This window comes from Cyprinus carpio, chromosome A12 (genome assembly GCF_018340385.1).
Source record: "Cyprinus carpio isolate SPL01 chromosome A12, ASM1834038v1, whole genome shotgun sequence".
Classification (NCBI taxonomy): domain Eukaryota; kingdom Metazoa; phylum Chordata; class Actinopteri; order Cypriniformes; family Cyprinidae; genus Cyprinus; species Cyprinus carpio.
Window position 1 is genome coordinate 18,451,549 of NC_056583.1, and position 25,974 is coordinate 18,477,522.

Below are 25,974 nucleotides of genomic sequence, written 5' to 3' on the forward strand. Positions count from 1 at the left end.
GACATGCCATGTATTATATTGTTAAAATAAAGTATAATAATAAACTCTTTGTGCACAGAGCTGATCGTCTGCATAAACCCTTTAATGTCAAAACAAGTTCCCCCAAACCATTAGATTTTATAGCCAATTTGGACCAAACGCAACCGTTTCCACAAGACCATTCTTTTTCAATTAACACCTTGTAGTGCACTGAAAAAGTGTGAATGAAGCCCATATGAAGGAAGGCCACAAACAACGATTGTGACTAAGCTGAAGCATAACCTGTAGCATGTCTTTTCTTATAGAAATACAGGTTATTGCTTTGCTGGACATTTTTATACCGCTGTTCTTCGTTCCTCTAATTGGCTGGTTGAATTGTTTGTTGATCCCCACTCATTAGTGGCTGCCTTTATAGCCCTTCTATCAATTAACATGTGGCTAATGAGGGTGCAGGTTGTGCAGGAAGGGTGTATTTAACAGCGGCACGGCTTTACATTCCATACGAGATGACTAAGAGCCCATAATCTTTTGTGGTGCCAGTGACATACACCCCACGGATACACATTAATCAGCTGGCCTTTCATGTTTCAGCCCGCTTTTGTTTGATTGGAAACAAAACCCCTAAACCGCCATCCTAGATTTCAGGAGCGAGTCCAAATTTGGAGTCTTGACTTCAGCGCTGATCTGCAATCGCCATTCAAGGGCGTGATAATGACCACCCATCACGTAACACCTCATATCTCATTTCTCATTTTGCCACTCCCTCATCAATTACACACTCCAAACAACACAGAATGTCTGGTTATCATTAGTCTGTCTCTTTTATCCCAATTCTGATATACTGATATGTAGAAACAGCAAAGTAATGATGCAGATGGTGATATAATTCAGTCCAAACTCCCTCTATATATTATAATGTTATGGCTGAACAAAGGATAGAATTATGATTTCACTTGTGGTCACATTGTGGTTTTCTGCACAAAACAATTATCCATTTGAAACACATTATTGTATATTTATGTATATTTACAGAGAGAGAAAAATGGCAAAAGATACTATTAAAAAAAAAAAAAGACGATATTTATCCCCAGAAATGTTTCACTGGTTAATTATAATGATTTCCAACACTGTCAAGGTTAGCATGATATTTATTCCTTATGTTCTTCACTTTACTCCCTTTTTTGCCTGCAAATATAAAACAATTAGTTAAATACCTTTGCAAAATATATTTATAAACATTAATATTAAATGTGCAATTTATTAATAATTCAACTATACAATCATTTATATAGTAAATGAAAAAAAAAATTATTTGCCATGCCTCTAATGTTTGTGTAAATGGGATACTTCTTAAGAAATACTTAATAACATAATTGCAAAAAACACTCACAGCTGATAGAAAGCAGCTTTTCAGTACTTCAAATTCTTTGACACACATGTTTTTGGTCAGCTCCTGTTTGCCAGTGGTTGTGGAGGTGACACATTTTCCATGAGCAGCTGCCTAATAATATAATAATAGAAAAACAGACCCAACAACAAAAGGATAAATGCATAATATATAGGGTAAATACTGGTAAAGTGGGACACTTTCTGATAATTTATATTCTGCATACTTTTTTATTATGATCCAAATGTCTTAGCCACTCATATGATACTATTCTAAATAGCTTAGGAGCTCTACTATACTATAGACAATAAAAAAGAAAGAGAAACATTGAACACAGGATGGATGACTCTTCCTCAAACACACAATGACCCCAAACCACATTTTTCAAGGCGCTACTGTCAAACTGGGACACCCTTTATTGGAAAACTGGGACACTTAAAACACATTCAGTTGTTATTCAAGTGTAGGCCTTATAAATTAAATACACAATAACAATATAAACAAAAATATAAACAACAACAACAATAATATAAACATCACTTATTTTAAGAAGGGGTGCAGGTACAGCAAATTCAACCCAACTCCTCCCTCGCCTGCCCACAAAATTTTATATTGGGTTAAATTTATTTCATACAAATTAAAAAAAAAAAAATAATAATAATAACCTTCATTAACATCTCTTCTTGTAGGAATTAATTGATTGCACACAGGCCTTAATTTAATTTCTGTATGGTAGGTTAATCTACAATGGTATTTATTGTTTGAATTTCGTAATAAAAGTGACAGAATCTGAGAGCTGAGATTTTTTTTATATCATAAGTAACCCGCTCTGTCTAGTATGTCGGTCTCCGTGTCCTCTTTGCTTCGCGATTTTTCTGTGCGTGAGAAAATGGATGTGTGGCGTGAGAGCGGTGTGAAAAGTGTTAATTGCGTGTGTCTCACGGTGAATGCGTTAGAGCCGGCATAGTTTAAGTCAGTCTTTGTTGAAATATCTAGCTAACTAACTATGTATGAGGGACATATAAAAAGGTAACTTAATTCCTCCATTAGAATGACTTTAAAATCTGTCCCAGTTTGCCAGTAATACCCTGTCCCAATTTAACAATATGCTATTGGCAAACTGGGACAGTGTCAAAATCGCATAAAAATTGATTTTTAAAAATTCTGATTCACCATTACATCCTATAACAAAATATGCAACAATTACAAATGATCCATGAGTTGTTTTATTTTTATAACCTTAACATTATTTACCTCAGAATGCTATGTCATTTTACTTACCATCACAGTTAACTGCAAGGTTGTTAAATATGATGTGCCACACCCCGGAAGTGATGTCATAGCCACAGAATATTTTTATTTTTTTATCACATACTTGCTACTGATGAGCTCAGTGTTGATTTTTAGTAAAAAAAACATATCCATGTAAAGATATGAATAATTAAGCTTAACTGTCCCACTTTACCCATTGTCCCACTTTACCAGTATTCACCCTATATATATATATATATATATATATATGATGCATTATATTAAGGCAAAGCAATAAATCGTATTGTGATGAAAATGTGCAAAGATGTATGTTTCTTGAGTGCTAAATCGGCATATTAGAATGGTTTCTGAACGATCATGTGACAGCTTTGACATCGAAGGAATAAATTACATTTTAAAACAGAAGTCTTCAACCCTGCTCCTGGGGACCCACCGTCCTGCAAAGTTTATTTCCAACCTGCTTCTGGACACCTGGCCTGTGACTTTTCAAGTGATCCTGAAGACCTTGATTAACTGCTTCAGGTGTGTTTGATTAGGGTTGGAGCTAAACTCTGCAGGACAGTGGGTCCCCAGAAGCAGGGTTAAAGACCTATGTTTTAAAGCATATTAAAACAGAAAATAGTTATTTTAAATTATAATATTTCACAGCATTACCATTTTTTAACATTTTATTATCAAATGTTACCTTGGTAAGCATAACAGACTCCTTTAAACAACACAATAAAAACATGTCTTTCTTAGTGTACAGTGGCCCCCGGGACCCCATCCATGGAAATGTTCTCTTTCAGAAAGTCAGAAGCTCAGCTCAGGTAAAACTGTCTCTCTGTGCAGACAAATCAAGATCAAAATCCAGATTGTGGACTGTCTCCACACACAACAGTGGCACAGTCTGTGGGTGAATGAACCAGGATTGGTGTTTTTGAACGTCGATATTTAGTTTTTTAATATAAGTTAAAAGTGGTGTTAAAAGTGTTATAGTATGTGTATGATATATACCAAGATTTTTGATTGCAGGAATGGGCTCAGAGTCACTCAGGTCTGGCATGCAAGGGTTCGGAGACAGCGCAGGAAGGAAAGAGTCCAGTAAGACACAGACATTTATTATCATTCATCCTACTCCTGAGCTCAGCTAATATTTACAGCTGGAAGGCGTGCTTGTGTGTGTCCAGTCTTATTTCATGCAATGTTTGCCTCACTCGTTCAGGTGGAGGAGGGACTCCGGGGCGAGTCCGGAAAGAGGTGACCAGTTTGAGCGGTAAGGGACAGAACTGCTACAGGGCTTTTGTCCTTGATGGAGGTTAGCACACATTACTTTCTCAAGTGTTTGAGGTCATTAACGCCAGACCATTGCATAGCTTAGGGGAAATTTAAAGGTGACCTATTATGCAAAAATCACTTTTTTTCAAATTGAACTCAGTTGTGTGGCCACAGTATGTGAAAACAACCAGCCTATAATGATAAAAATCCACTAACTCATTTTTTTTATAATCCCAAAAAATCATAAACAGTCTCTCCAAACAATCAGTTCCAGATTTCTCCCTATAATGACGTCATAGTAGGGAAAGTCCCACCCATTTGTGATGATCTCTGCTCTATTAGCATAGACATCACCCTGAGTGAGAAGCAGCAGTCCGCCATTACTGTTTCGTGCTGTAGCTGCTGGAGATTGATTCATTTTCAAAGGAAATGTCCTGGAAAAAACAGAAAAGTCCTATATGTTTGTACTAACCATTTTACGCCGGACTGCCTCACAAACGAGGGTCAGTTCAGCGCTGGAGTTGTGCAAAGATTGCCAACGCTTCATGCGCGAACGTCAGCTCCATACAAAGTAGCCTAATTAGTGCGTCATATTTTGTTTTCCAAAAGATCTTCTTGGCACTCTGTAAGGCTAATGTTGCTTAAGCTACCATTATCTCTGCCTGTTTTCACTGATGCTGCCTTCACTTGCTACCAGAATGATCGTAATTAGGAATGTGGTAGTTAAAAATTTAATTTTAAAAAATTGAAATTAAATATTATTAGTATTATTATTTTTTATTTGATTCTTTTTAGGTTGAGTGAGATTCACATTGTTATTTTGTTATATTTGTGTTCATTTGAATCAGTGTGGAAGCCATTCAGTTGGGGGACTGTGGTCAGGAGACGGCACTTATAAACAGACTGACCAGCGGTTCCAGAGTCTTCCTGTCCAGAGAGGAGAGCCAGCACTTCATCAAAGAGCACATGATACATTATGAGACCTGTGCATGATTTTGGCATCATTGTAGCCAAATACTGATGTACAGTACACTCTTGTATTGTAATTTCAGTGCATGCAGTGTCTTAGCTAAAATTGTTTATGTCTTGATCCTCTATTTTCTTTCAGATGTTCCACCCTCAGCTGTGAGGTGGTCGTTGAACTTTTGTCTCGCGAACTCCAGGACCACAAACAAATCATCCAGATGGTAAAGTCTCGTATTCTGTTACCACTTAGACTCAGAAAATGATTTCAGCTAAACATATCCTTAATATGTCCATATCCTTTTTACTTAACTTGTATGAGCAATTTAGATTGATAACATATTTCCTTCCTCCAGAGGGCGTTGTGTGCTCTGGCCTGTCTGATTTCTTCAGATTTCCTGTCTCTAGGCCATATTTACAATATCTCTCATAAACACCTCAAACAACTTAGTGAAGAAACCGCAGGCCATGTTGCCAACAAGGCAACCTAGGTAAATATAGATTATTGGACTATGTTGTACAGGAAAATTCTATTTCAGCATTTCTTCTTTTAAATTTCACCTTTAAATCAATTTCATTGTGGGACTAATTGTGAAATTTATTAGCAATTTATTTTTTTTTTTTGCAAATACTGCTAGCAAAAACTGTTTCTACACCAGTTTTTGTTCAGTGTAGTGGTATCAACTTTGTTATGATGTTGGAATAACAGATTATTTTTGTTTAATTAGCTCTTAAGGCAGTTTGAGGCCGTGGTTTGTTGTGTCACAAATTCCAAATGTGACTGTTCCGGTTGTCCAACCTCTGCCAGCTCTCCGCTTTCAGATCAGCCCTCTGAATCTATAACCGTCCCCTTTGTTCCGGGACAGTTAGGAGACAATGCAACCTTTGTTATCCCATCAGAGGAGACCCTTTCTACACAACACCTACAGGGTAACAGCACTACACCTGGGTCTCATATGAAAAGAGAAAAAGAAAAGGGGAAGTACAGGAACACGGAAACCTCTAAGATCTCAGAACCACCCAGACTGTCACTCTTCAGTGGAATGGAGTTAGTCAACAGAAGCAAACCTGTATGTTTGGTTGAGCCTGTTCCTGTCGAGTCAGATGCCCAGATAAGTGTAGAAGCCACTACAGGCACAGACTGTGTAATTGAGAAAAGCTGTGAGAGAACTGCAGGCTCACACACATCTAGTGAGCAAGTGTCTGTATTCTCCTTCCTCAATCTCTGATGCCAACATTCATTTACGGTTATGTGCTGATTTGGGGGAAAATAACTTTTTTCTTCTAATAATGATATAATAATTGCTGCAACTGACCATGTTTACATGCACATGAAAATGTTAGTCTTCGGTAACCTGAATACCTGATTAAAGCGATATTCTGACTTATGCTTGCGTTAATCGTAATTTTGAGTCACGTAAACAACTTATTAGGAAGATCAACTGTTTGTTTATATCTGTGCATGTCTAGATGTGTGTAGTTATGAGTGAACAATGCTGGAGCAAATGGGAGCCTGTTTTTTTTTTAAATGTCGTGACCTGTCCTGCACTATGTTGAAAAGTTTGGAATAAGTGGGATTTTACTTTATTTATTTTTGCAAAAAAAAAAAAAAAAACATTTATTCAACAAGGATGCAATATATTAATCAAAAGTAACAGTAATGGCATTTCTATTTCAAATAAATGCAGTTCTTTTGAACATTTTCATCCAAGTATCTTGGAAAAAATGTATCACTACTATTCAAAATTACTAAAATCTCCAATACTACAGAATAGCAGGAAAAACATGCATGTCTTAGTTTATATGCTGACTACATGTATACAGGAATATTCCAGTTGCTGTAAAGGATTTTTGATAAGAATTATTTTTCATGTAAATGTGGTCACAGTATTTATGGAGACAACATCCACTTGCATTTGCAACTGCAACTTACTCTTTACTCGCTGTCTAAATGCTGCTAGAGGTTCACATTAAGAGTTCAGACTGCGAGTAAGTCAAGCCGTGATCATCAGTAACGGTGCATCTCTTCAGATCATTCTGAATTCATTGAGATACATTTGAGAAACAACTCAGGATGCTTTTCTGTTGTGGTGTTAAACACAAGTGTTACTGCAATGGTTGCTATTACTTGCACCACAATCTTTTCTTTTAAAACCTGTGTGTATTATAAAATAAGAACAAACATTAACACCCATATTGAGTTTAATCAGAATACATCCTGCCAAAACAATGTCTACCTTATGTGCAAATATATAAAGAACTGTCTCGTGTGAAAGTGTTGCAGGTTTGAATAAGAAAATGGCCTCATGTCCATTCAGAGCCTGAAACAAACAAAAAAATTACTACATATTTTTTTTTTTTAAAAAAGCATTATTTTTATTTACATAAGCAGAACATTTAATAAAATAACAATGATTTTAAAGATTGTATATATGCTAGCTATATATTATATACAGTCCTACATACAAAACAATGCTGACCGCAGGGACGATTTCCATCATCAAAAGCTAATGGTCTTTCACACAAAGCATAGTGCCTGGGATGTACAGTATTGTGCACTGAGTAGTTTAAAGTACATCAGTATCTTGTACACAATTAGATCACCTGCTTGAAATGATGTAACTGTCCTCATACAATCTGTTTGGACTAAGCTTCAAAATTTTGTTGAGGATGTATGTCTAAAATGGACTGAACTATACTAAATTTAGTAGCACTACATTCCTGTTTAGTTTACCATTGTGAAAAGAATCATATATATTGGTCAAACACAGGCATACATGGGTTGTATTGATATTTTTAATGGAAAATATTTAGTATCTTGTGGTGATGTGATACTGTAGAGTGCTAAGTTAGGTGCAAGCTAATTTTAGGTCATTCCTGGTCTGCCCACAGAAGACGAGTCCTCGTATTACAGGGAGCGCAGTGACTGATCTAAACTAGTTTATTTCCAGCTCTGATTTTTGCAAAATGAAACCAGGAAATTCTTGTGTGAATATCAGACATGGTTTTCAATTTGCAGTCGCTGGATTTGCACAATGATTCATTGGCTTACACCTTTAAATTCATAGACAAAGAGTGCTTCATTATGTACATTAACAGACCTGAGTCCAGCATGCATTTTCAGAATAGTCTCTCTACAGTGTGAAGTGCTAATATCTTTTTATTTCTTTTTATAAGGTAAAGCTAAAGAGAGACTATGTAATATAAAGATTCTAAGGATCTGGCACCAAGTTCCATAATAAAGTCTGAACCTTCATGGCACGCTGAGAGAAATCCTCTAGACCTGAGTTTTGGATATGTAAGCAATCATCAAGCCCCAAAAACTTCCTGAAAGAGTCTAAATCCCAGTCAGAACCAAACCAGAATCTTCTGTTAACATGTTAACAGCATTATCAATCATTCTGGAATGACTCCAAAGCAGGGCTTTATTATAATCACATGGTTTCTAGACTTCAGCTCTTAAATACAGGAAATCGTTTGATTTCTTTTCCTTTTCTAGACCGGAGTGTCAGAATTGGCCAAATGCATGTGTCTGAATAAGATGTAACCCAGAACTGCAGTAGCACCAGGTGTGACTGTCTAGTAAAGGGCAAAAGCTTACATAATCTTGCAAGAACTTGACAATTTTCAAGATATTTCTTTTATATAGCACCTATGTGAAGTTCATGGTCAACACATCAAGTAGAGCCCCACATAAACACTATGAACATGAAAAAGTGCTATAAGGAAGAAGACAAATGCATTTAGAGGGACTATGTTTGTGCTAGGCCTTTAAATGGCCCATAATGTCCCTCTAAAAGGTCCCCTGTATATTGTTCCTTAATGCCAGTGGGTGCTGGAAGAGTCACGTCTGCCCTTGTTGACCACGAGTTTGCAGGCTACTGAAGTGGGCTTCCTTTAAGATACGGTTGATGTGATCATATGAGACGCTGTGGCTCAAGGAGATGGCCGGCTCTTCTGCTGAGATGGTGGGGGCAATGGGGCTGCAGGGAGCCTGGGATACATGGAGTCCTCTTTGGTCAGTGTTCTGGATGTTGGAACTGGCTCCTGCCATCCGCTCCGGACTGCTGATCCCACTGCTGTCACTGCTGGAAGACTGTTGAGTGACAAGGAATTGAGAATTAGAATAAAGGGTGGCAGAGGTTTCTGTGCTTTACCACTTTTGATTAAAGTTTTCTTTGGGTTGACTAGTTAAGATACTTGCAACTGCAAATTTATATCTCAAAAATTGTGTTTTACATCTCATAATTCTGGCTTTTTTCTCTGAATTCTGAGTTTACAACAGGCTGCTGGAAATTCAGCTTTGCCATCACAGGAATAAATTACTTTTTAAAATATATTCAATTAAAAAAACAGTTATTTTAAACTGTAATAATATTTCACAGTATTACTGTTTTTACTGTATTTTTCATCAAATAAATGCAGCCTGGGTGAACATAAAAAAACTTCTAGTGTCCTACATACTAAATTTTGTGAAGTATAAACTGACTACAACAATTTTAAAATGTCTTACATTTTGGTAGTCATAACAAAAAAAATAGCATCTGAAATATCAGATCATTCATGGAAGATTTTAACTCTATACTTCAGCACTTTCTCTATTGTGTACCTTTATGAAATATATTCTAGAATGAACGCCAACAGTCTCAGTTGACCGTTCTTGAATGAAAGAAGGCTCCTGGCCAACTGTTGTGCCTTCTTACCTCAGAGTCCCAGACATCACGGCCGACCTCAGGCAGAAAGGAATAACCTCCAGACCTCTTTGCCAAGACCTGAAGCTCCTCAGCATCACAACTGCGTCTACGTTTTCTGTTGACAGAGATCATCACCTTTGACTACGCTGTTCAACATGCATGGAATAATTTGTGACAGTCTTATTATTATTATTATTAAAGAACCAGGTCTTTTTGAGCTGATTCAGAACATTCTAGACGCATATCTTTCTAAGTAGTAAGTATCACCATTCCTTAAGCAGTGGGGCAGTGCAGACTTGATTGCAACCGTTAGTCATCAATATGTCCACTGCAGGATTATGACTCAGATTTAAGAATAAAAATGTCATCGGCTCATGAGCTGTCAAAGCTTGATGCTGGATAACAGCACAGACTCATTTAACCGATTTAAGTTGCTAGTCTAGAGGATCAGCCTTCTAAAAGAACATCTAAAAATAACCAGCAGGCATGAAGTACTACACTAAATCTGCATACACTGTCAACAGCAGCAACATGGATGCCTGCAGGGCATGTGTGTTACATAAATGAAACATACATGAAACATGCATGCAAACACAATTAGAAGCAAATGATGTTACCTGCTTTCTGTCAACATGTCGTATCTGTGCATCTGGCAGTCAAAGAAGGGCACACACACCCTCTCAGTTTTAGAGACCACCGGCTTCCCTTTCAGCAAAATGAAGGGATCTGTCAAGATTCTCCCCTAATGATGAGCGAAATGACAAATGTAATTCACAGTGAGAAGCTGCAGACACGTTTACATTGCAGTGCAGGTGTGCAGAAAGCATATGAATAATATGTAATAATTCAGGCCTGCCAATATAAGCTTATATGATCAGCTTATATGCATTATGATCCATTCGTGAGATAAACTGAGCTATTATATTCATACTAGAAAATTATCAGCATAGGGTTGACAAAGAACGGAAGGGAAACACCTTATAATTTAAATATAAACGTCTGATGTTATTTAACATTATTGTCTGACATCAGTCAAAATGGCTCATTTACATAAGCCCATTGATGCAAATCGGTAATAACGTTACAAAAATAGTGCGTTCAGAATGTCACGCAGAGAGACAGATAGCACAATGCTATGTGTAGTTGACTTTACTTCCTCCTAGCGATGAACTGTTCCTACGACAGAACAAACGAAGGGATTTGAACGGAATAAATAGTTTGTGAAGAGACGAAAGGGATGTGATGTACTCTACCTCTGTCTGTTCACAGATGGATCTTGAGTTCTGTCATTTTCTGAAGTTACATTGTATCCATTTTGCCGGACCTCTCTCTCTCTCTCTCTCTCTCTCTCTCTCTCTCTCTCTCTCTCTCACTCTCGCACTCACTCAGTCTTCCATCTGTTGCTGTCATAATGACGTAACAAGCGTGCCTTTGAGTGAGGAGTGACGTACGATTCGTAACGTTTTATTTAGAATTGATTTATTATTTTGGGATTTTTCTACATTACATAAAACATCTACTGTGATCTGGATTTGGCAAATCATCTATTGGTTTAGAATTTCATCCCCTTCAATATTTTATTCAGCAATGACGTCAATTTGTAGTTCAACCCGCCATTGGGGAATTTGTCATCAAACCTTTGTATTATTCCGTGGTATTAGTATTAAATTTTGGAAATAAACCATTTCAATATTACGTTATTACTATTTTTCATTTTCAAGGAAGATTTAATATATAAGAATTCGTGTATGTATGTATGTATGTATGTATATGAATCCTTTAAAGAACTCTAAAAATTAATTTGACTGTAAGACTTCCATGGAATATTAATACATGTAATACCAATATTAAGTTATTATAATTCATTGTTGAATTTAATGTATTTTTACCCATATATATATTGTCTTTTGCTTGTAAATGTTTTTGCTTTGTCACGATAAATAAATAGCCTTTGGTTCCCTTGGAAATTTATTAGGGTTTTTTGACTAAGAAAATGTGAAAGTGTATTGTTAACCACAGACCTTATATTACTCATAAATCAAAAACTCAAATAAAAAAAATAAATAAAAAAAACCGTAAAAAAAAAAATAATAAAAATAATAATTATATTAATATCTTAATTGCCTAGGAAGATATGTAGAAACACTATCTGTGAACTATGCTTCAAAAGATGCTTCATTAAAAAATAAAATAAAATAAAATTTCGAAGTCGCTCCTGACGGAAAGAGATTGTGTAATTGCGTTTGCGGGAATGACGAGACCAATGGTGCATGCATGCAGTACTTACACACAGGCACTGATAAAGACGGCTAACGGGGTCTTTCCTAACTCAAAATAATCCAGCATGTACACTAGCGGTCCGTTAGTTACCGCAGAGTCCGTTATTTTACTTCATTGTCCGATGGTTATATCCGCAAGAGTAACATAAAAATGCCTCGGAGTTTTTTTTATTTTTTATAACTTGTTTATGTGTGGCTGTTTAGAAACGTTCCCAATTCAGAGTTTAATAATGTCTTTTAAAGACACAGAGGAGATCTTTACCTCTTTCGTAGGAAGATGGCAGTGAAATTATAAAATATGAGTGTAGGTAAGTATCAAATCTACGTATCTGATAGATGATTTTTCCATTTTAGTATCTCATGCCTTATTTGTTGTTTTTAAGATTTAAGGCCATCTAGTGTACTACTGAAAGTTGACAAAGTTAACTTCTAGCAGCTATACAGATATTTCAAAACTATAGCTATTTAACAGATAAAGGAATTACACCACAACACAGAAAACTGCTCATAAAGCAATTTCATCAGGTCTTTAAGTTGTTTCTTCTGTGAGATACGTGGGAAAATAATCAAGTGCTTACTTTCTCCAAGCAACCTTGATTTTAACCCTTTTGGTCCAGTCCTGTAATAAGCTATCTGACAATTGATTTTTTCCCCTATTTAGAAGAATGTCCATATTGTGGAAAGCCCTTCAAGAGGCTGAAAACCCACCTCCCTCACTGTAAAATGGCACCAGTTGTACAACCCAAGAAAAGCATTCAAGCACCCAAAGAATTGAGTGCAACCATTTCCAGACAGAAGATCTATAAAAAGACAGCAACAGCAGAAATTAATAATGTCATATTTGATGAGACACTAACCTCCAAAGGAAGAAGGAAAGATGATATTCACAAAGCAGACAGTCTTCACACAACTACTGAGGTCAAAGTCCCATCAGCTCAGACTCTGAACACGGAGAGACCTAAAAGTAAATGGCTTACTAAAAGACAGAAGGAACTTGAGAGATTGCATCTGTTAGTGCCAGTCTCAAAGAAGTCAAGCAACTCTAACTCATTATCCAGCAACGAAAGAGATAAAAGCTTTTGTGAGATCTCCAAAAGACCAAAACAGGGAACATCTCAAAGTAATGGAAAAAGTACTAAAGACAAAAAGATACTAAAGATGGCGCCATTATCAGAGCACTTGTCCATCGTCAAGAGTAAAATCAATACCCCTGGATTTGTTCCAGCAATTCTGAAAAACTCTAGCCTCCCGTCTGAGTGCAGTGTGCAACATGAAAAACCAAAACTCAAAGTTACCTTCTTGGAGGAGCTTGAAAGACTGAACAGTCAGAACAAGGATTGTGATCTAGTATTAAGTGCAAAAGAGCATAGAGCTCATGCTTTCTTTTTATCCAAGACTTCTGTGTGGGACCACATCAGTGACAGTTTGTATTACAAGAGGTCTTATATGTTTGTGCCTTATCCATCTAAATATCCTTCTTTGGAGACCAATGCGATTTCTACTGTGCAACAATCAAACAAACCAGAAACAGTTACCAAGGCTGCCATTCCACCCTCATCCACTTTAACTGAAACCTTCATTCATCAACCCACAGAAGACATCCTAAATCCAAGATCGCAAGGCATCAGAAGTCTATGGTGGAGTCCAGAGATAGTGACTTCTTGCAAAAGAACACAGTTCTCCACAGAACCTTTAGGCAGCTATGCTAATGAATGCATTTGGATTAAGGATCAATATGCTGGACAAGCTCCCCAAAGTGAAGGTAATGCATGATTTATGTAACTGTTTGGTGGTTATTTATGTAATGGTTTTTAAGCAAATATGCAATGCCTTTGAAAAACGAGTAAGCACTTTAATATTTGTATCTAGTTTTTTCAACTTTGACTTATGGGACTAATTAAAGCTTGAACTCCCCTAGAAAGAGTGAAAACAAAAGGTTGGCTATGTATTATTTTTGCATACCAAACTATATACCTAGGGGCTCTGATGATTTCTGTGATGGGGAATACAGTAAAAAAAAAATAGAATAGCATTGAATGTCACAGAATTTGGCCAAGTTTTAATGAACAAATCAAAAGTAGGGCTGTACATTTATTGAAGTCGCGATATGGGCTGGTGTCTGTGAATATTAACCACTAAAAGACTGCTATTGAAACATCAAATCTGTATGTTCTTTCATCTACTACACATACTCAAGCACATGAAGCCCCTGATGTTTTCAGCACATCACTACATGAGGACATGAACACATTAACTTTTTTCACCAGAGCTGCTCTGAGAGTTTACTTTTTGAGCATTTGAGCATTTCATTTAATAGTAAACGCTTTCAAACGTTTCATCATCACAATGTATAAAGCACAGCTCACACAAACTCATTTTCAAACCAAGCAGTTTTCTGTTGGTCAATGCACCGAATCCGCTTGAAACCACAATGAACATGTTGCAAAATCTGCATTGGGAAATCTTTCACCATCGTGCGAAATTCTCAGAAACGTTTATTCCCATTGAAATGACCATTTCACCTGCGAAAATTTGCAGAACAACATTAAATGGAAACACACCTTGAGTCAGAGTACTCTAAATACACTCTAAAAAAAAAAAGTTGAGTTTGGTAGCCATAGCAACAGTCTACTTCCAACAAGCATTTTCTGGTAAGATCAAATTGAACAGTATTACAAAACACAAGTACTGTCCTGCCTTTATTTGTCACTTTTGAACAAATCTTCCATTTCATTTAAGTTCCACATCCTCATTGTGCTTCCACACCAGTTTTCATGACATGTACAAGTTTCTCTTACCAATCCAAAACAAAAAGAGATTGTTTAAATGACAAAATATGCTTTTGTTCATGCAGTGCCTGTAGTGCAGCAGAAACTTGGAGATGTCAGATTGAATGAACTTAGTGTCTGGCTTGGCGCTCGAACTCCTGTGTCACCAAGAGAGATTGTGAACATGTTAAAGCAAGGTTTGTTCCTTAACGATCATAATACAACATAACATAGCATTTGGTCTATAGTTTTTGATTTTCTTGGTTGTATGTGATCAGGATGGCAGTGGTACTACAGGAAGTATATTGATGTTCGTAAAGGAGGAATCGGTGGGATATCCATGCTGTTGACTGGATACTGTGTCCTGTGTTACATATGGAACTACCCATATCTCAGTGAGTCTTAATTAATGTCATCAACACACATCCCATAATCATTGACACACATAAATCAAATGGCTTGTTTTGTCTGCTGTCTGTTTTATAGAGAAAGAACGCTGGAGAAAGTACCATTAAGGACGTTTGATGGTCTTCATAATTGTAGCACACTTTGGAGAAGCAGCAGCTTTGTGTTCATGGCCATGAGAGCACAATAAGATTAATAATTAATAGGACAATATTATAACACCAGCAACTAGTAGTTCACTGCAATATGAGGTTTGCTGTATTTTTGTTAGAATTATTATGAATTATCTGGGAGTTATTTATCATATTATATTTGAAATTTTCATTTACTGTATTTGCGAAGAAAAAAAAACTTATATTTGCAATTTTTGTGTACCCAAGTAGTGGACTAAGATCTAATAAATTACACAATATTGTTCAACACTGTTTTTCTTTGTAAGACTTGTCATATATTTCATTTATTTCTTTACATGATCATCCTTTAATTTGCTAACTTATATGAAAAATATAGAAATATCCATTATTCATTAAAAATAAAGACATTACAAAATATTAGCTGTATTCAAAATGAATTTAATATTTATCTTTGCTGTTGTAATGAACACTCACAAAAACAACAAATCATGAACTGACCACATACAGTATGACGTGAACACATACCCAACATAATAAAAATAACTTTTTGTTTTACATTCTTTTTCTTTACAAAAAGTATAAATATTTTGTGTTTCATGTTTTTTCTTTTTTGTAATACAAACATTACAAATCAAGTTTCGGGTGATGCAGAAAATAAAACGATAAAAGCAACTTTTACCATGGGGTATTACGATAACTGAAGGCCACACTCGCACAACAAAAAGCAGTAAAAACAAATGATAGATATGATATTAAACTTGTTTTCACTCGCTCTCTCCTAAGGCAACGAAGCCCTTCGAAGTGAAGGTCTTTCAGAACGCTCTCTAATACCGACCGCTAGAGCTCAGATCAGAGAGAAGAATGTTTCGCTTTTTTTTTTTTCTGTCTGTTTGTCATTTTTGGTTGAACTGCTGGGAAAGACAGTGGAGTTTAGTGTTAATGGTGCACAAACAATGGGATGACATGTATAGATGGAAATAAAGCAACCTTCCCTTCAGCTCTGGAATGGATGCTAATTGAAACACAGACTTGTGAAAATGTCCCCACAATGCAGTTTCTCTGCTCTGGTCAGTTTTTGACATTGTCTTGGTCTTATTCCCATCATTGAATCTCACAAGCCTTGTAATGGCACAGTTAATATATGTTCTATCCTACAAAATACAACTAAATGCTAACCGTCTCCTCTTCAGAAATTATTTCTCAAAACTGGATGCTGAAATGCGGGCCTGTCCTCCTTCAACCAAACTACATTATCTCAGTTAACAGCCATCTCCTAATGCAACTCATTAGGTACTCAATAGGGAATGCAAACCTGATATGCTGTGACGGCACTACTGCTGCTTTCACCACTTTATAACTCATATGAGAGAAGTGATCTGCAAAGGGGCTGTAAGAGCTGTGACCATGGCTATCTGTCAAGTACAAGGTCATGTCCACATGTGCAAATAATAGCTGCCACCAGAGGCAGAAACAGCAAACCGACCGCCAAGACTACAGCCTGACCAGCAGGGGAATGAACGCACAATGGAGAATGAATAGTTTCAGACAACATCTATGTGGGTGAATCTCACAGAAATCTCAAATCAAAGGAAAGATTTAAGAAATTATATTTGCTCAGCGAAATCAAGCCTATTGTGGACCATTGAGATTTTGTTGTATTATGACATTATTGCATGACTATTAAACACATTTACAACCAATTTTCATTAATGCAAGTAAATGTATTTTCATTACAATTAAAGTAGCAATGAATGATAATGTGAGAAAAAAACTAAGTATTGTTGCATTGACTTTAATTCACGCTTATTTAAATAAAACATATACCATACTTTATTAAAAAAAGAAAAAGATTTGAGTTTGTTTTTTTGTTTTTTCAAAATATGTAATATGAATTTGATGACAATAATAAAAATTCAAATGTAAATACAACAATAAAAATTAGAGGTAAAATGTGCTTAATTATCATGAAAAAAATATTATTTTTTCACAATGTAAAAAACAAACATATTACTGATCCTGAAAATGGTTTTAATTTATTTTTGCTAAATATTACTTATTTTTATTTTCTTTCATTTTGGGTCGAAATGTGACAGGTTTTTATGAGATTCACCCATTCAAGTTCTTTGAGACTCTAACTTAAGGTACAAAACATATTTTCTCCAGGCAGGGAGCAGCACAGATTTTACAAAAAAAAAAAAAAAAAATATTATGCATCATTTAAAAAAAATGATTTAAACAAAAAAAGATAAACATAATGTAACATTGTACCCTCAATCTGAGGACTTAACTTTCCCCTGCACAAAACCACACAAGTGAGTTTTGTCTCTGTGGAGAGGTCACATACCTGTAAGGTACAACAAAAAAGTAAACCAAAAAAAAGCACAACCAATGCTCAAAAACAATTAAACGCGCAGGTGTGTTCGTGTGCATCACTTGGTCAAAGTCTACTGCAATGATACAACATAAGTGTTGAGACAACCATACAACCTTAAGTTGCGGACAGACTATTAGACTAAAAGTGTCTGATATTGACCGATAAACTACAAATATCAATGTCTACTCATGACATTTCAAACATGACACTTACTTACTACTTGATTGTGTGTGTATGTGTGCATATATTGATGTGTGTGTGTGTGTGTGTGTGTGTGTGTGTGTGTGTGTGTGTGTGTGTGTGTGTGTGTGTGTGTGTGTGTGTGTGTGTGACTGCAAGTGTATCCTGTGAAGCATTGTCAAAAAGGCTTTCTTATGTAAACTTCTCTAGGACAACAGGCACAGTATTAGAGTATCACCATCACCAGATTCCCCTTCCTGTTCCTCGACATCATCAGAGCCGTTGTGTGCATTTTAACCCGCAATAATGCCAATGAACATCCGTTCACACGTGCCGTGGAGTTCAGCTTGCACACACATGGCATGAAATGAAATGAGATTAACATGGAACAACAAACAGACATAAATATGGCACTGTCTAACATTCTAAGATGCTATTCACGGCAGCCTCAAGCACAGAGTCAGTGTCAGCCAATGGGGCGTGACTATGATCTGAGGGATGTTGCTGTTCATGACCCTGCACCAGATTCGAAGGGTAGCCTTGGGCGGAGCTATGCTGTGATTGGGTGGGAGATGTAGGGTAGTGTGCATGTTGACTGTTGCTGCTGATTAGGTTGTTGCATTTCTTTTTTTTTAGATCCAGGATGCACTTGATGGGAGTTCTTCTGTGTTCCTCCATTCCTTGTTGTTGAGGTTCTGTCCTATAAGCAGGCTCTGTGTGGCTGTTCATACCCTGCTCATCTCTTCCGGTGTGACTTATGGAATGCATTGGGGATGTCTTCATTACGCTGGGATTGCCCTCATGGGCGGCTGGGGTCAAAACTTCAGGACTTTGGATCTTCAGTTTAGTGCCACAGCAGAAGTCTTCCAGGAAGCCATCTGAGAGAGCGATGTAACGAAACAATACAAACATACAGCCAATCAAGCGCAAAACATTTTAAAAACATTGCATTTTGGTTGCATTTATTAATATATGTGACCCTGGACCACAAAACCAGTCTTAGGTCACTGGGGTATATTTGTAGCAAACGCCAAAAATACATTCTATGGGTCAAAATTATAGATTTTTCTTTTATGCCAAAAATAATTAGGATATTAAGTAAAGATCACGTTCCATGAAGATATTTTGTAGATTTCTTACCGTAAATATATCAAAACTTAATTTTTCATTAGTAATATGCACTGCTAAGAACTTCATTTGGACAACTTTAAAGGCGATTTTCTCAATATTTTAATATTTTTTGCACCCTCAGATTCCAGATTTTCAAATAGTTTTCACATGCATCGATGGAAAGCTTATCTATACAGCTTTCAGATGATGTATAAATCTCAATTTAGAAAAAATTGACACTTAAGACTGGTTTTGTGCTCCAGGGTCACATATGCTCTCTAGGGCTTTGGCAATTGTGCGTGTGTTACTTTGCATAACAAAACTGATATGTACATATTAAAAAAAAAAGTAAAAAGTTGAATGAGTACCAAACTCCAAAAATACGTTTTATTTGCAAATGCTACTCAACTGTATTTAACCAAAATAAAACTAATTGGAAACATTGTGAATTTACTTTACGTCAACATGGTTTTAAACATAATATCTGAGAAATGTTTCAACTTAGGTTTTAATAGCAATGACAGACAGTGAAAATGGCTAAATACAACCAGGCTTCCATCTCTTACCTGGATCCACTAATATCATTCGTTTGTCTTGGGTCAAGTTGCCCCGTTCCTCTTGATTAAAAGTCCTGTCAATCATCACCATTTCTGATGAAGGGCTGGACCTCTGAAAGAGCAGTGATCAGTTTTGCATTAACTGGAATAATATTAGAGTAATTACCTACTAATAATACTAAGAAGTCTTTTGTACATTATTTAAAGTGCTGTGTTCTACACCTACCTCTGCCTCCACCATGAGTAAGCGCCTGTATTTGTTCACCATGGCCTGCGTTCTGCTTAACACTTGTACGGCAACTGCCTCAAACTCCTCTTCAACTGTAAATTTAAAAACGGCAATCAGAACTTAGGTCATATTTAGTCAACACTTATCTGTGGTTAAATATTAAATATGTTGAGGAAATGATGAAAATGCACCTTTGGTGAAATCTTCATCTCGTGGTGGTGAGCCTTGGAAAACATGATAGGGCAGTAATCTGTCAATGACATCATTATATGAAGTGAAGGGCGTCCGCTCTGAAGACATGACTCCACTGTGATCTCGTCTTAACTGCTGGAGAACCCTGTAAAATAAGAGCCAGTGTTACACTCATTATTTTTTACTTTTTGTTAACACCAGTGGTGCAGAAAACACCAACTGTAACAGGTGCAGAGTACAACTTTGGCACTCACATTTCTCCTCGAGTAAGTTGTTGAGTTGCAGGTCGCTTCGGTGTGAGAGGCAATTCCTGACTGATAGGAGTGAGTGTTTTCACAACTAAGATTTAATCAAATAAAGAAAAAAAAAACTTTACTGATGCAAGCGAGGACATTTTTTTCCCACAAAAATATTAAGTGGTACAACTGTTTTTAAAACTGATAATAATAAGAAATGTTTCCTGAGCATCAAATCAGCTTATTAGAATGATTTCTGAAGGATCATGTGACACACTGGAGTAATGGCTGGTTAAATTACATTTAAAATTGTATTAAAACAGAAAACAATTATTCTGAATTGTACTAGTATTTCACATTAGTAGTTTTTACTGTACTATTATATTTTTAATCAAATAAATGCAACCTTGGTGAGTATAAGAGATTCATGCTTCAAAAACATTACAAAAATGTACTGACGCCACGCTTTTGAACGGTAGGGTATATAGGTATGTAGGAATGAATAAATGAATGCATGATTAAATTAAAACTGGTCACTGACAGAAACACAAAAATATTTCAAAGGAGTCTTACCTTTGGTACCAAGGAGATTAACTAATTGTGTTTGCCCTCTTTGTGTTGCTGCTGTGGCGTCCTATGAAATTGAAGAAACATTCAAATGTGATGAAGCAATCACAATAAAAAACAAAGGCAAGCAAAGTCACAATTAAAAAATTATAGGTAGATCAGTTGATCCAAAAATGTTTCACCTGGTTTAAAGAGACTTGAAACTCCTGAACACCAGAAGTAGCTGGAACGTTCTGGGCCATGGGCATTAGGAGGTGCTGTCCTGGGGTCACAGATAACTGTTGACAAACCTGTGGGCCTTGGATGCCAGAACTGACCATGGTGAGGTGCCCTGAAGCCTGTGATGTCTGTACAGGGGTTGGGCTAGGTGACGCGCTGGCAGTCCAAACTTTGGCCGTTGCACCAGGCCTTTGAGACACCTGCACAACAGGCGTCGGTGAAACTTGATCTATTTGACCTCCAGCAACCAATCCTTGATTGACTATCAGCTGCCCTCCAGTTGAAAAGTTCTGCCCAGCGATAAGCTGTACTGTTGTGTTCTGATTGGTGAGGATGGAGTAGGTGGTAGTGCACATTGACGACGGGTCGCCCACTTGAGTGTTTGTTTGTAACACCTGCCCATTCACAGCCTGGAAGCTGTGAACAGTGGTACCAGGGGTGAGGGAAATAGAAGTGGGTAGCAAAAACTGCCCTTGAGGCAGATTGGATTGGGACTGTGGTTGAGCTTGTTGCCCCAGAGGTGAATGCATTAAAATGCTGCTGGCTGGATTGACCACTTTCACCTGTTGAGCAGACTGAGGAGAGCCGCTGGCTGTGTAGGGGCTACTGACAAAATTCGCAGTAGTGGTGGTGCTGGGTTGGAGCCCAATGTTGCTGATATTGTATAGAGTTTGTCCCCCTGTCTGTAAGGGTTTAGGCTGAATGGGTCTAACCAATGTCTGTTGCATAGGGCCTCTCTGGATGATAAAATTCTGAAGAGGTATCGTCCCTTTATTGAAGGACATTGACACCTGACCAGCTGCCGTAGGGGCGAACATGGTACCTTGCCCGCTGTTGTTGGTCACTACATTTCCGCTTGGCCTCAACAGGATCTGAGACTGTTCCAAACTGTTGATAGTCATCATGGAGGAGGCACTGCCATTGAAGGATCCCACTACCTGGATGTGTCCAGCAGGGCCATTTGGTATGGGTAGTTGGGGAACCTGCTGTATAAAAGCCTGAGGTTGTGCCAATGGTGCCACCACACCAGGACCTGCAACACCTCCAAACCCTCCAGAGACCAGCTGCTGAGGGAAGGCGGTAGCTGTGGGAATGAGAGATGGCTGGGAGTCCAAAAGGGCTTCTTGAGCCAGCGTCTGCTCTGTAATATCTGCTTCCAGCAATGACTTCTGAAGGATGTCAAAGGGTTGGTCCTCACCCCCAAGATCGACCCCATCTGCTGAGGTCTCACTGTCGAGGTCATCCTCGATGAAAGAAAGACTGCTTCCATCAGCCTCCCCAAACTCTCCCAAATGATTGTGGTCATCTTTGAGTCCTTCGCTGGAGCCACCCTGAGTAGAAAACCAGCTGTTGTTTAGATGTTCTTTCTAAATCCCATTCTAGATACGCCAGTTGCTTGCAAAACTATAAATATTTGAGCATAAAAAACAGCATCTACAGAGCAGTTCGTATCAGATTTTCGTTTAACATTTAATATATGTTATTCAAATGTGAGTTTTAAAAGAAGTTCCCACTCAAGTAGATAGGAGCTGGTCTTTATGCCCAAAATAGTTGCCCAGAGTCACTTCAAATAAGGCCACCATGTGAACTGACATTCCTTGATTTGGACTTTGACTATACTCACTGTGTCACTGGTGAAGAACGAACTGGCTGACCCAAACGCTGCATTAGTCACATCATCTTCTCCAATCTGTTTGAATGTCAAATTTGAAAGTTTTCAATAACGTTTCAATATAAAACACATATATCATGTATTCTAAGCATACTTACAGTTTTACTATTTGAACCATGAAGATACTCATTTAATGCTTGCACATCTCTGTTGAAATAAAACAGTTCATGAAAACACATATATTACATTTGATGGGTAAAAGCTGTGTTGGTAGCTCTTTAAACTATAATCATCAAATTATCAAAAGCTGCTTACCCTATAAAATCCAGAAGACGGCGGTCGTCTTCATCATCCATTACACCTGTAACACAGTAATTACAGATTTAGAGATTTTTCAATGACTGAACAAAGTACAGGTTTCTTACATTGCAACTCGCCCCTGACTTTGACTATGCTGAAATATAAATTGTTTACGAATTTGTTCCTGAAAAAAACTGAATGATACAATAAATGTAACAAAATCAAATCCCTGTAATTTGTCAGGGACCCCAGTTTGTCAATCAGCATTCTCAGGTATAGTCTGTAATTTCAAGCATTCAGGTACAATGATAAATTAGATATATTAACAGGCCAAACTATGGACAATAGCTGTTGAAATAACTCCATGTTAGCAATGTAAATACCCAAACGTGTGACAAACTCAATTTAATTAATAACTAAAAAAGTTGACCTAGTGTTTATGAAGTGGCACCCTCTGACAACATTCTATTTTCAGATTAAAATATATATAAAACTAAAAATAACATATATTGGTGTGTATTACACAGTAATAAACTGTTTGAAATTGCACCATACACATGAACAGTAATGTTTGAACTGTCTAATATACATTGCAGTTTTATTTAAACACGAATAATGATGTCTATGTTTGTAAAAATACACAAGACCACTGTGTGACAGACAGAAAGAATGGCTGTACCCTTTGCTGCAGCCAGACACATTAAAATGGCGGCTCGTGACTGAAACTGCGCCACTGCTCGCGCCACAGCCCACAGACAAAACACATTGTGACGCAGAGTACTTGTGCAGTGGTAAAACGGTACTCGACTGTAGTTTCAGATCTTATTTTTGTAAAGTAGCCATAGGAAAGTGACCAACTTGAAAATGCATGTGTGGAAATGTGACAAAGGAAGCGACGTGGGGGATGGGCGACACATGTTTGGGCCAGTCTGATTGTTCACTCACACTTAACAAGCTTCTGTTAATGTTTTATAACACATTTTATGGTCAAGGCTCGTGAGGGAATTAAATCCGTTGTGTGTTTTTCCCCATGTTTGAACAGCATTCGATGCACAAATTTTTTCGCTTTTGTTTCAAAACAACGACGCGTTGTTAAAAACAGTTTAATGAACTTGCAGAAGCCCACAATTGCGAATGTCGCGCTTTATTTCATAATTAAACAGCGCACGCATAAGAACAGAAAACGAAACTCGAGCATCGAACAGTCTCAAGGTTATAAATGAATTCGAGTGATTATACGATTAATAACTTCTCGATATTAAGATTATATGTATGCTATTTACATTCAAAACGTTTAACATTTTAGAAAAAGCAAGACTAAGCTCGCGTTATCCGTGTAGCGCGATCTGAATGAAGAAGAAAAAAAATGTATGACAGATTAATCCGGCCCTTTTGCATGTCCTGGATAAACAACTTCAAAATGTTTTTTTTTTTTTTAATTCGTGCATATGCATGCAATTACGGGTTTTATAAACCAAACGACTTGCTGAATATAAGAGGTATAGTTGTGCTCGTTAAGGCTGTAGTCAACTTAGCAAGCCAAATGAGGGAGGAGATGAATAATTTTTTTCTTCCTCTCTAACAGAAAAAAAAACCTATCTATCCTCTTTGCCTGTTAAGTCAAAGGGGCGGAAAACAGACACGTAGGAAACCAGCAACCCCTCAAAATACACAGTAAAACCCTGTTGAAGCAAAGCGACGCATTTACTGATTCACTTGTCAAACAAGGGCGGCAGGGAGGACTGAAAAGGCTCTCCATGGCGCAAGGGCAGGACGCACAAAACCCGCCTTAATCTCGCTGAAAAGTAACAGCTAGAACTACACAAGGACTTTGTCCTTAACTAGACCGAGGCTGGAGAGGCTAGTTCAGTCGCACGGCTCGAAAATGCTCTTCTAGAGGCGTGTTTGCGCGGATGTGACAGCCGGGGAGCGCGAGCGGGACGGGCGGCACGAAGAAACGCGTATTCGGCATCGCACGGCTCCTCTAACACTGGCACGGATGTCTGAGGTTTTGTGAAGGGGGTCAAAGCGGATCATCAGGCGAGTCCTAAGCATTCTTCGTGCTCCGAGTTGTTGATGGCCTTATTGACGATGTGGACGTCCCCCCCCCCCCCACCACCACCACCTATTAAGAAACGGCTGAATTCGTCGAGCAAAAACCGAGCGGAGAACAGATCGTTGGCGAAGCATAAATATTTATTTGAATTTGCATCACACAAAGACGACTCGAATAAGAGGCAAACCCTTACTCCTGTCTCACTCCTCTTGAAACCCAATATCTCCATTTGGCAACTTTTAATTTGCTCCCCCTCCTCCTCCTCCTCCTCCTTCTTCTTCTTTCTCCCTCTCCCACTCATATATATTTTCCCTCACTGTCCTTGCTGCTCAGTCTCAGATAGATTTTTCTCTCTCCACGCTTGCTCTTCCCTCCCCGAAGGAAGGGGAGGAAGTGTGTGTTTTTTCCTTGAAATTTTTATCACAAAATTATAATACACTCAAAGGGGAAACTCACCGTCATGAAAAAGCAGTGCCGTGTCCGCGGGGTTTCCTCGCCATCTCTGCACGGGCCGGTGGAGCAGTGCGGCTCCAGCAGAAGGCAGCATCACTACATAGTGCACTACACTCCATAGGGCTCGTTACTTGAAAGAAAGGGGGTTTTCTAAACTCGCTGTTTGCAATTGAAAACGTTTCTTCTGCAAAATATAAGTTAAAGCCTTTGTTTTGATTAATTACTTAAAATGTCTGACATGAATAAGTGAATAAAAATTGTTTGTAACACGCGACAGGGGGCGGAGAATCCTTAACGACCACACCTTTGTGTCCTGAGATCACACATCACCCACAAGTGTGAACCCGAGCTAAAATAATAAACAATACGTCATCCTTCTGAATATGATTGTGTCAAAGATAGGAGATTGTTGCCCCAGCGAGCCTTTCAATGTTATCAGTAACGAAAACTAAATAAAAATCGACTAAAATTTGTTGAAAAGCATTTTCATCACTTCAAAACGAATTAAAATTAAGATAAGTTATTTATTTATTTTTTAGTGACTGAATACTGATTTTAAGCACTAAAACTAACATGACTGACTAAACTAGAAAACACTGATAACATGTAAATAAATGTCAAAGTAAATTAAATAGAAATTCACAACTAATAATAACCATGCTGGTTTGATTTTTATTTACAGTGCACACATTGACCATGCACAAAATTCAAAAGCAAATCAATAAACTGCAAGGGATATACTAATATTATT

General features: G+C 37.5%; 3 protein-coding genes, 1 long non-coding RNA gene and 1 pseudogene across 7 annotated transcripts; 2 read left to right on the forward strand and 3 right to left on the reverse strand.

Annotated features, from left to right (window-relative positions):
• Positions 1–887: 887 nt before the first annotated feature.
• Positions 888–3,076, reverse strand: LOC122147039. Its single transcript, XR_006161387.1, has 3 exons — positions 3,030–3,076; positions 1,370–1,480; positions 888–1,164 (listed from the first exon to the last, which is right to left on the reverse strand). It is a non-coding gene; the product is annotated as an uncharacterized LOC122147039 (long non-coding RNA).
• A 578-nt stretch (positions 3,077–3,654) lies between these two features.
• Positions 3,655–6,429, forward strand: LOC109099850 (annotated as a pseudogene).
• A 2,053-nt stretch (positions 6,430–8,482) lies between these two features.
• On the reverse strand, positions 8,483–10,961 carry LOC109100014 (protein FAM104A-like). The gene is made up of 4 exons (XM_019113511.2): positions 10,806–10,961; positions 10,170–10,294; positions 9,562–9,667; positions 8,483–8,954 (listed from the first exon to the last, which is right to left on the reverse strand). The coding sequence occupies exons 2-4, from the start codon at positions 10,199–10,201 to the stop codon at positions 8,703–8,705; spliced, it is 390 nt and encodes a 129-aa protein (XP_018969056.1). The 5' UTR covers positions 10,202–10,294; positions 10,806–10,961; the 3' UTR covers positions 8,483–8,702.
• Positions 10,962–11,830: 869 nt separating this feature from the next.
• Positions 11,831–16,102, forward strand: si:dkey-21c1.4. 2 transcript variants are annotated; one of them, XM_019113513.2, is made up of 5 exons: positions 11,831–12,135; positions 12,493–13,593; positions 14,686–14,796; positions 14,878–14,994; positions 15,086–16,102. In XM_019113513.2, exons 2-5 carry the CDS (start codon positions 12,555–12,557, stop codon positions 15,112–15,114), a joined length of 1,296 nt encoding a protein of 431 aa, XP_018969058.2. In that variant the 5' UTR covers positions 11,831–12,135; positions 12,493–12,554; the 3' UTR covers positions 15,115–16,102. The 2 variants fall into 2 exon arrangements, with proteins under 2 accessions (XP_018969058.2, XP_018969057.2); XM_019113512.2 differs by having other exon boundaries at positions 11,834–12,139.
• A 1,661-nt stretch (positions 16,103–17,763) lies between these two features.
• bicral (BICRA like chromatin remodeling complex associated protein) lies at positions 17,764–25,531 on the reverse strand. 3 transcript variants are annotated; one of them, XM_042767955.1, is made up of 11 exons: positions 25,227–25,531; positions 22,730–22,775; positions 22,573–22,621; positions 22,427–22,492; positions 20,766–22,133; positions 20,590–20,650; positions 20,035–20,119; positions 19,780–19,925; positions 19,586–19,680; positions 19,369–19,471; positions 17,764–18,570 (listed from the first exon to the last, which is right to left on the reverse strand). In XM_042767955.1, the coding sequence occupies exons 1-11, from the start codon at positions 25,315–25,317 to the stop codon at positions 18,110–18,112; spliced, it is 2,571 nt and encodes an 856-aa protein (XP_042623889.1). In that variant the 5' UTR covers positions 25,318–25,531; the 3' UTR covers positions 17,764–18,109. The 3 variants fall into 3 exon arrangements, with proteins under 3 accessions (XP_042623889.1, XP_042623891.1, XP_042623890.1); XM_042767957.1 differs by having other exon boundaries at positions 24,964–25,531; XM_042767956.1 differs by having other exon boundaries at positions 23,394–25,531.
• Positions 25,532–25,974: the final 443 nt, after the last annotated feature.

Bases quoted from the DNA above. Each gene is read 5' to 3' on its own strand.
- LOC109100014 (XM_019113511.2), bottom strand. From the start codon at position 10,201: ATGCACAGATACGACATGTTGACAGAAAGCAG. The intron at 9,668-10,169 runs GTAACATCATTT...CTCTGTCAACAG, and splicing joins GACATGTTGACAGAAAGCAG to AAAACGTAGACGCAGTTGTG. The intron at 8,955-9,561 runs GTAAGAAGGCAC...GTCACTCAACAG, and splicing joins GTGATGTCTGGGACTCTGAG to TCTTCCAGCAGTGACAGCAG.
- si:dkey-21c1.4 (XM_019113512.2), top strand. The intron at 13,594-14,685 runs GTAATGCATGAT...TTGTTCATGCAG, and splicing joins ACAAGCTCCCCAAAGTGAAG to TGCCTGTAGTGCAGCAGAAA. The intron at 14,797-14,877 runs GTTTGTTCCTTA...GTATGTGATCAG, and splicing joins TGTGAACATGTTAAAGCAAG to GATGGCAGTGGTACTACAGG.
- bicral (XM_042767955.1), bottom strand. From the start codon at position 25,317: ATGCTGCCTTCTGCTGGAGCCGCACTGCTCCACCGGCCCGTGCAGAGA. The intron at 19,472-19,585 runs GTAGGTGTAGAA...CTGCTCTTTCAG, and splicing joins TACTCATGGTGGAGGCAGAG to AGGTCCAGCCCTTCATCAGA. The intron at 18,571-19,368 runs GTAAGAGATGGA...TCGCTCTCTCAG, and splicing joins AATGATATTAGTGGATCCAG to ATGGCTTCCTGGAAGACTTC.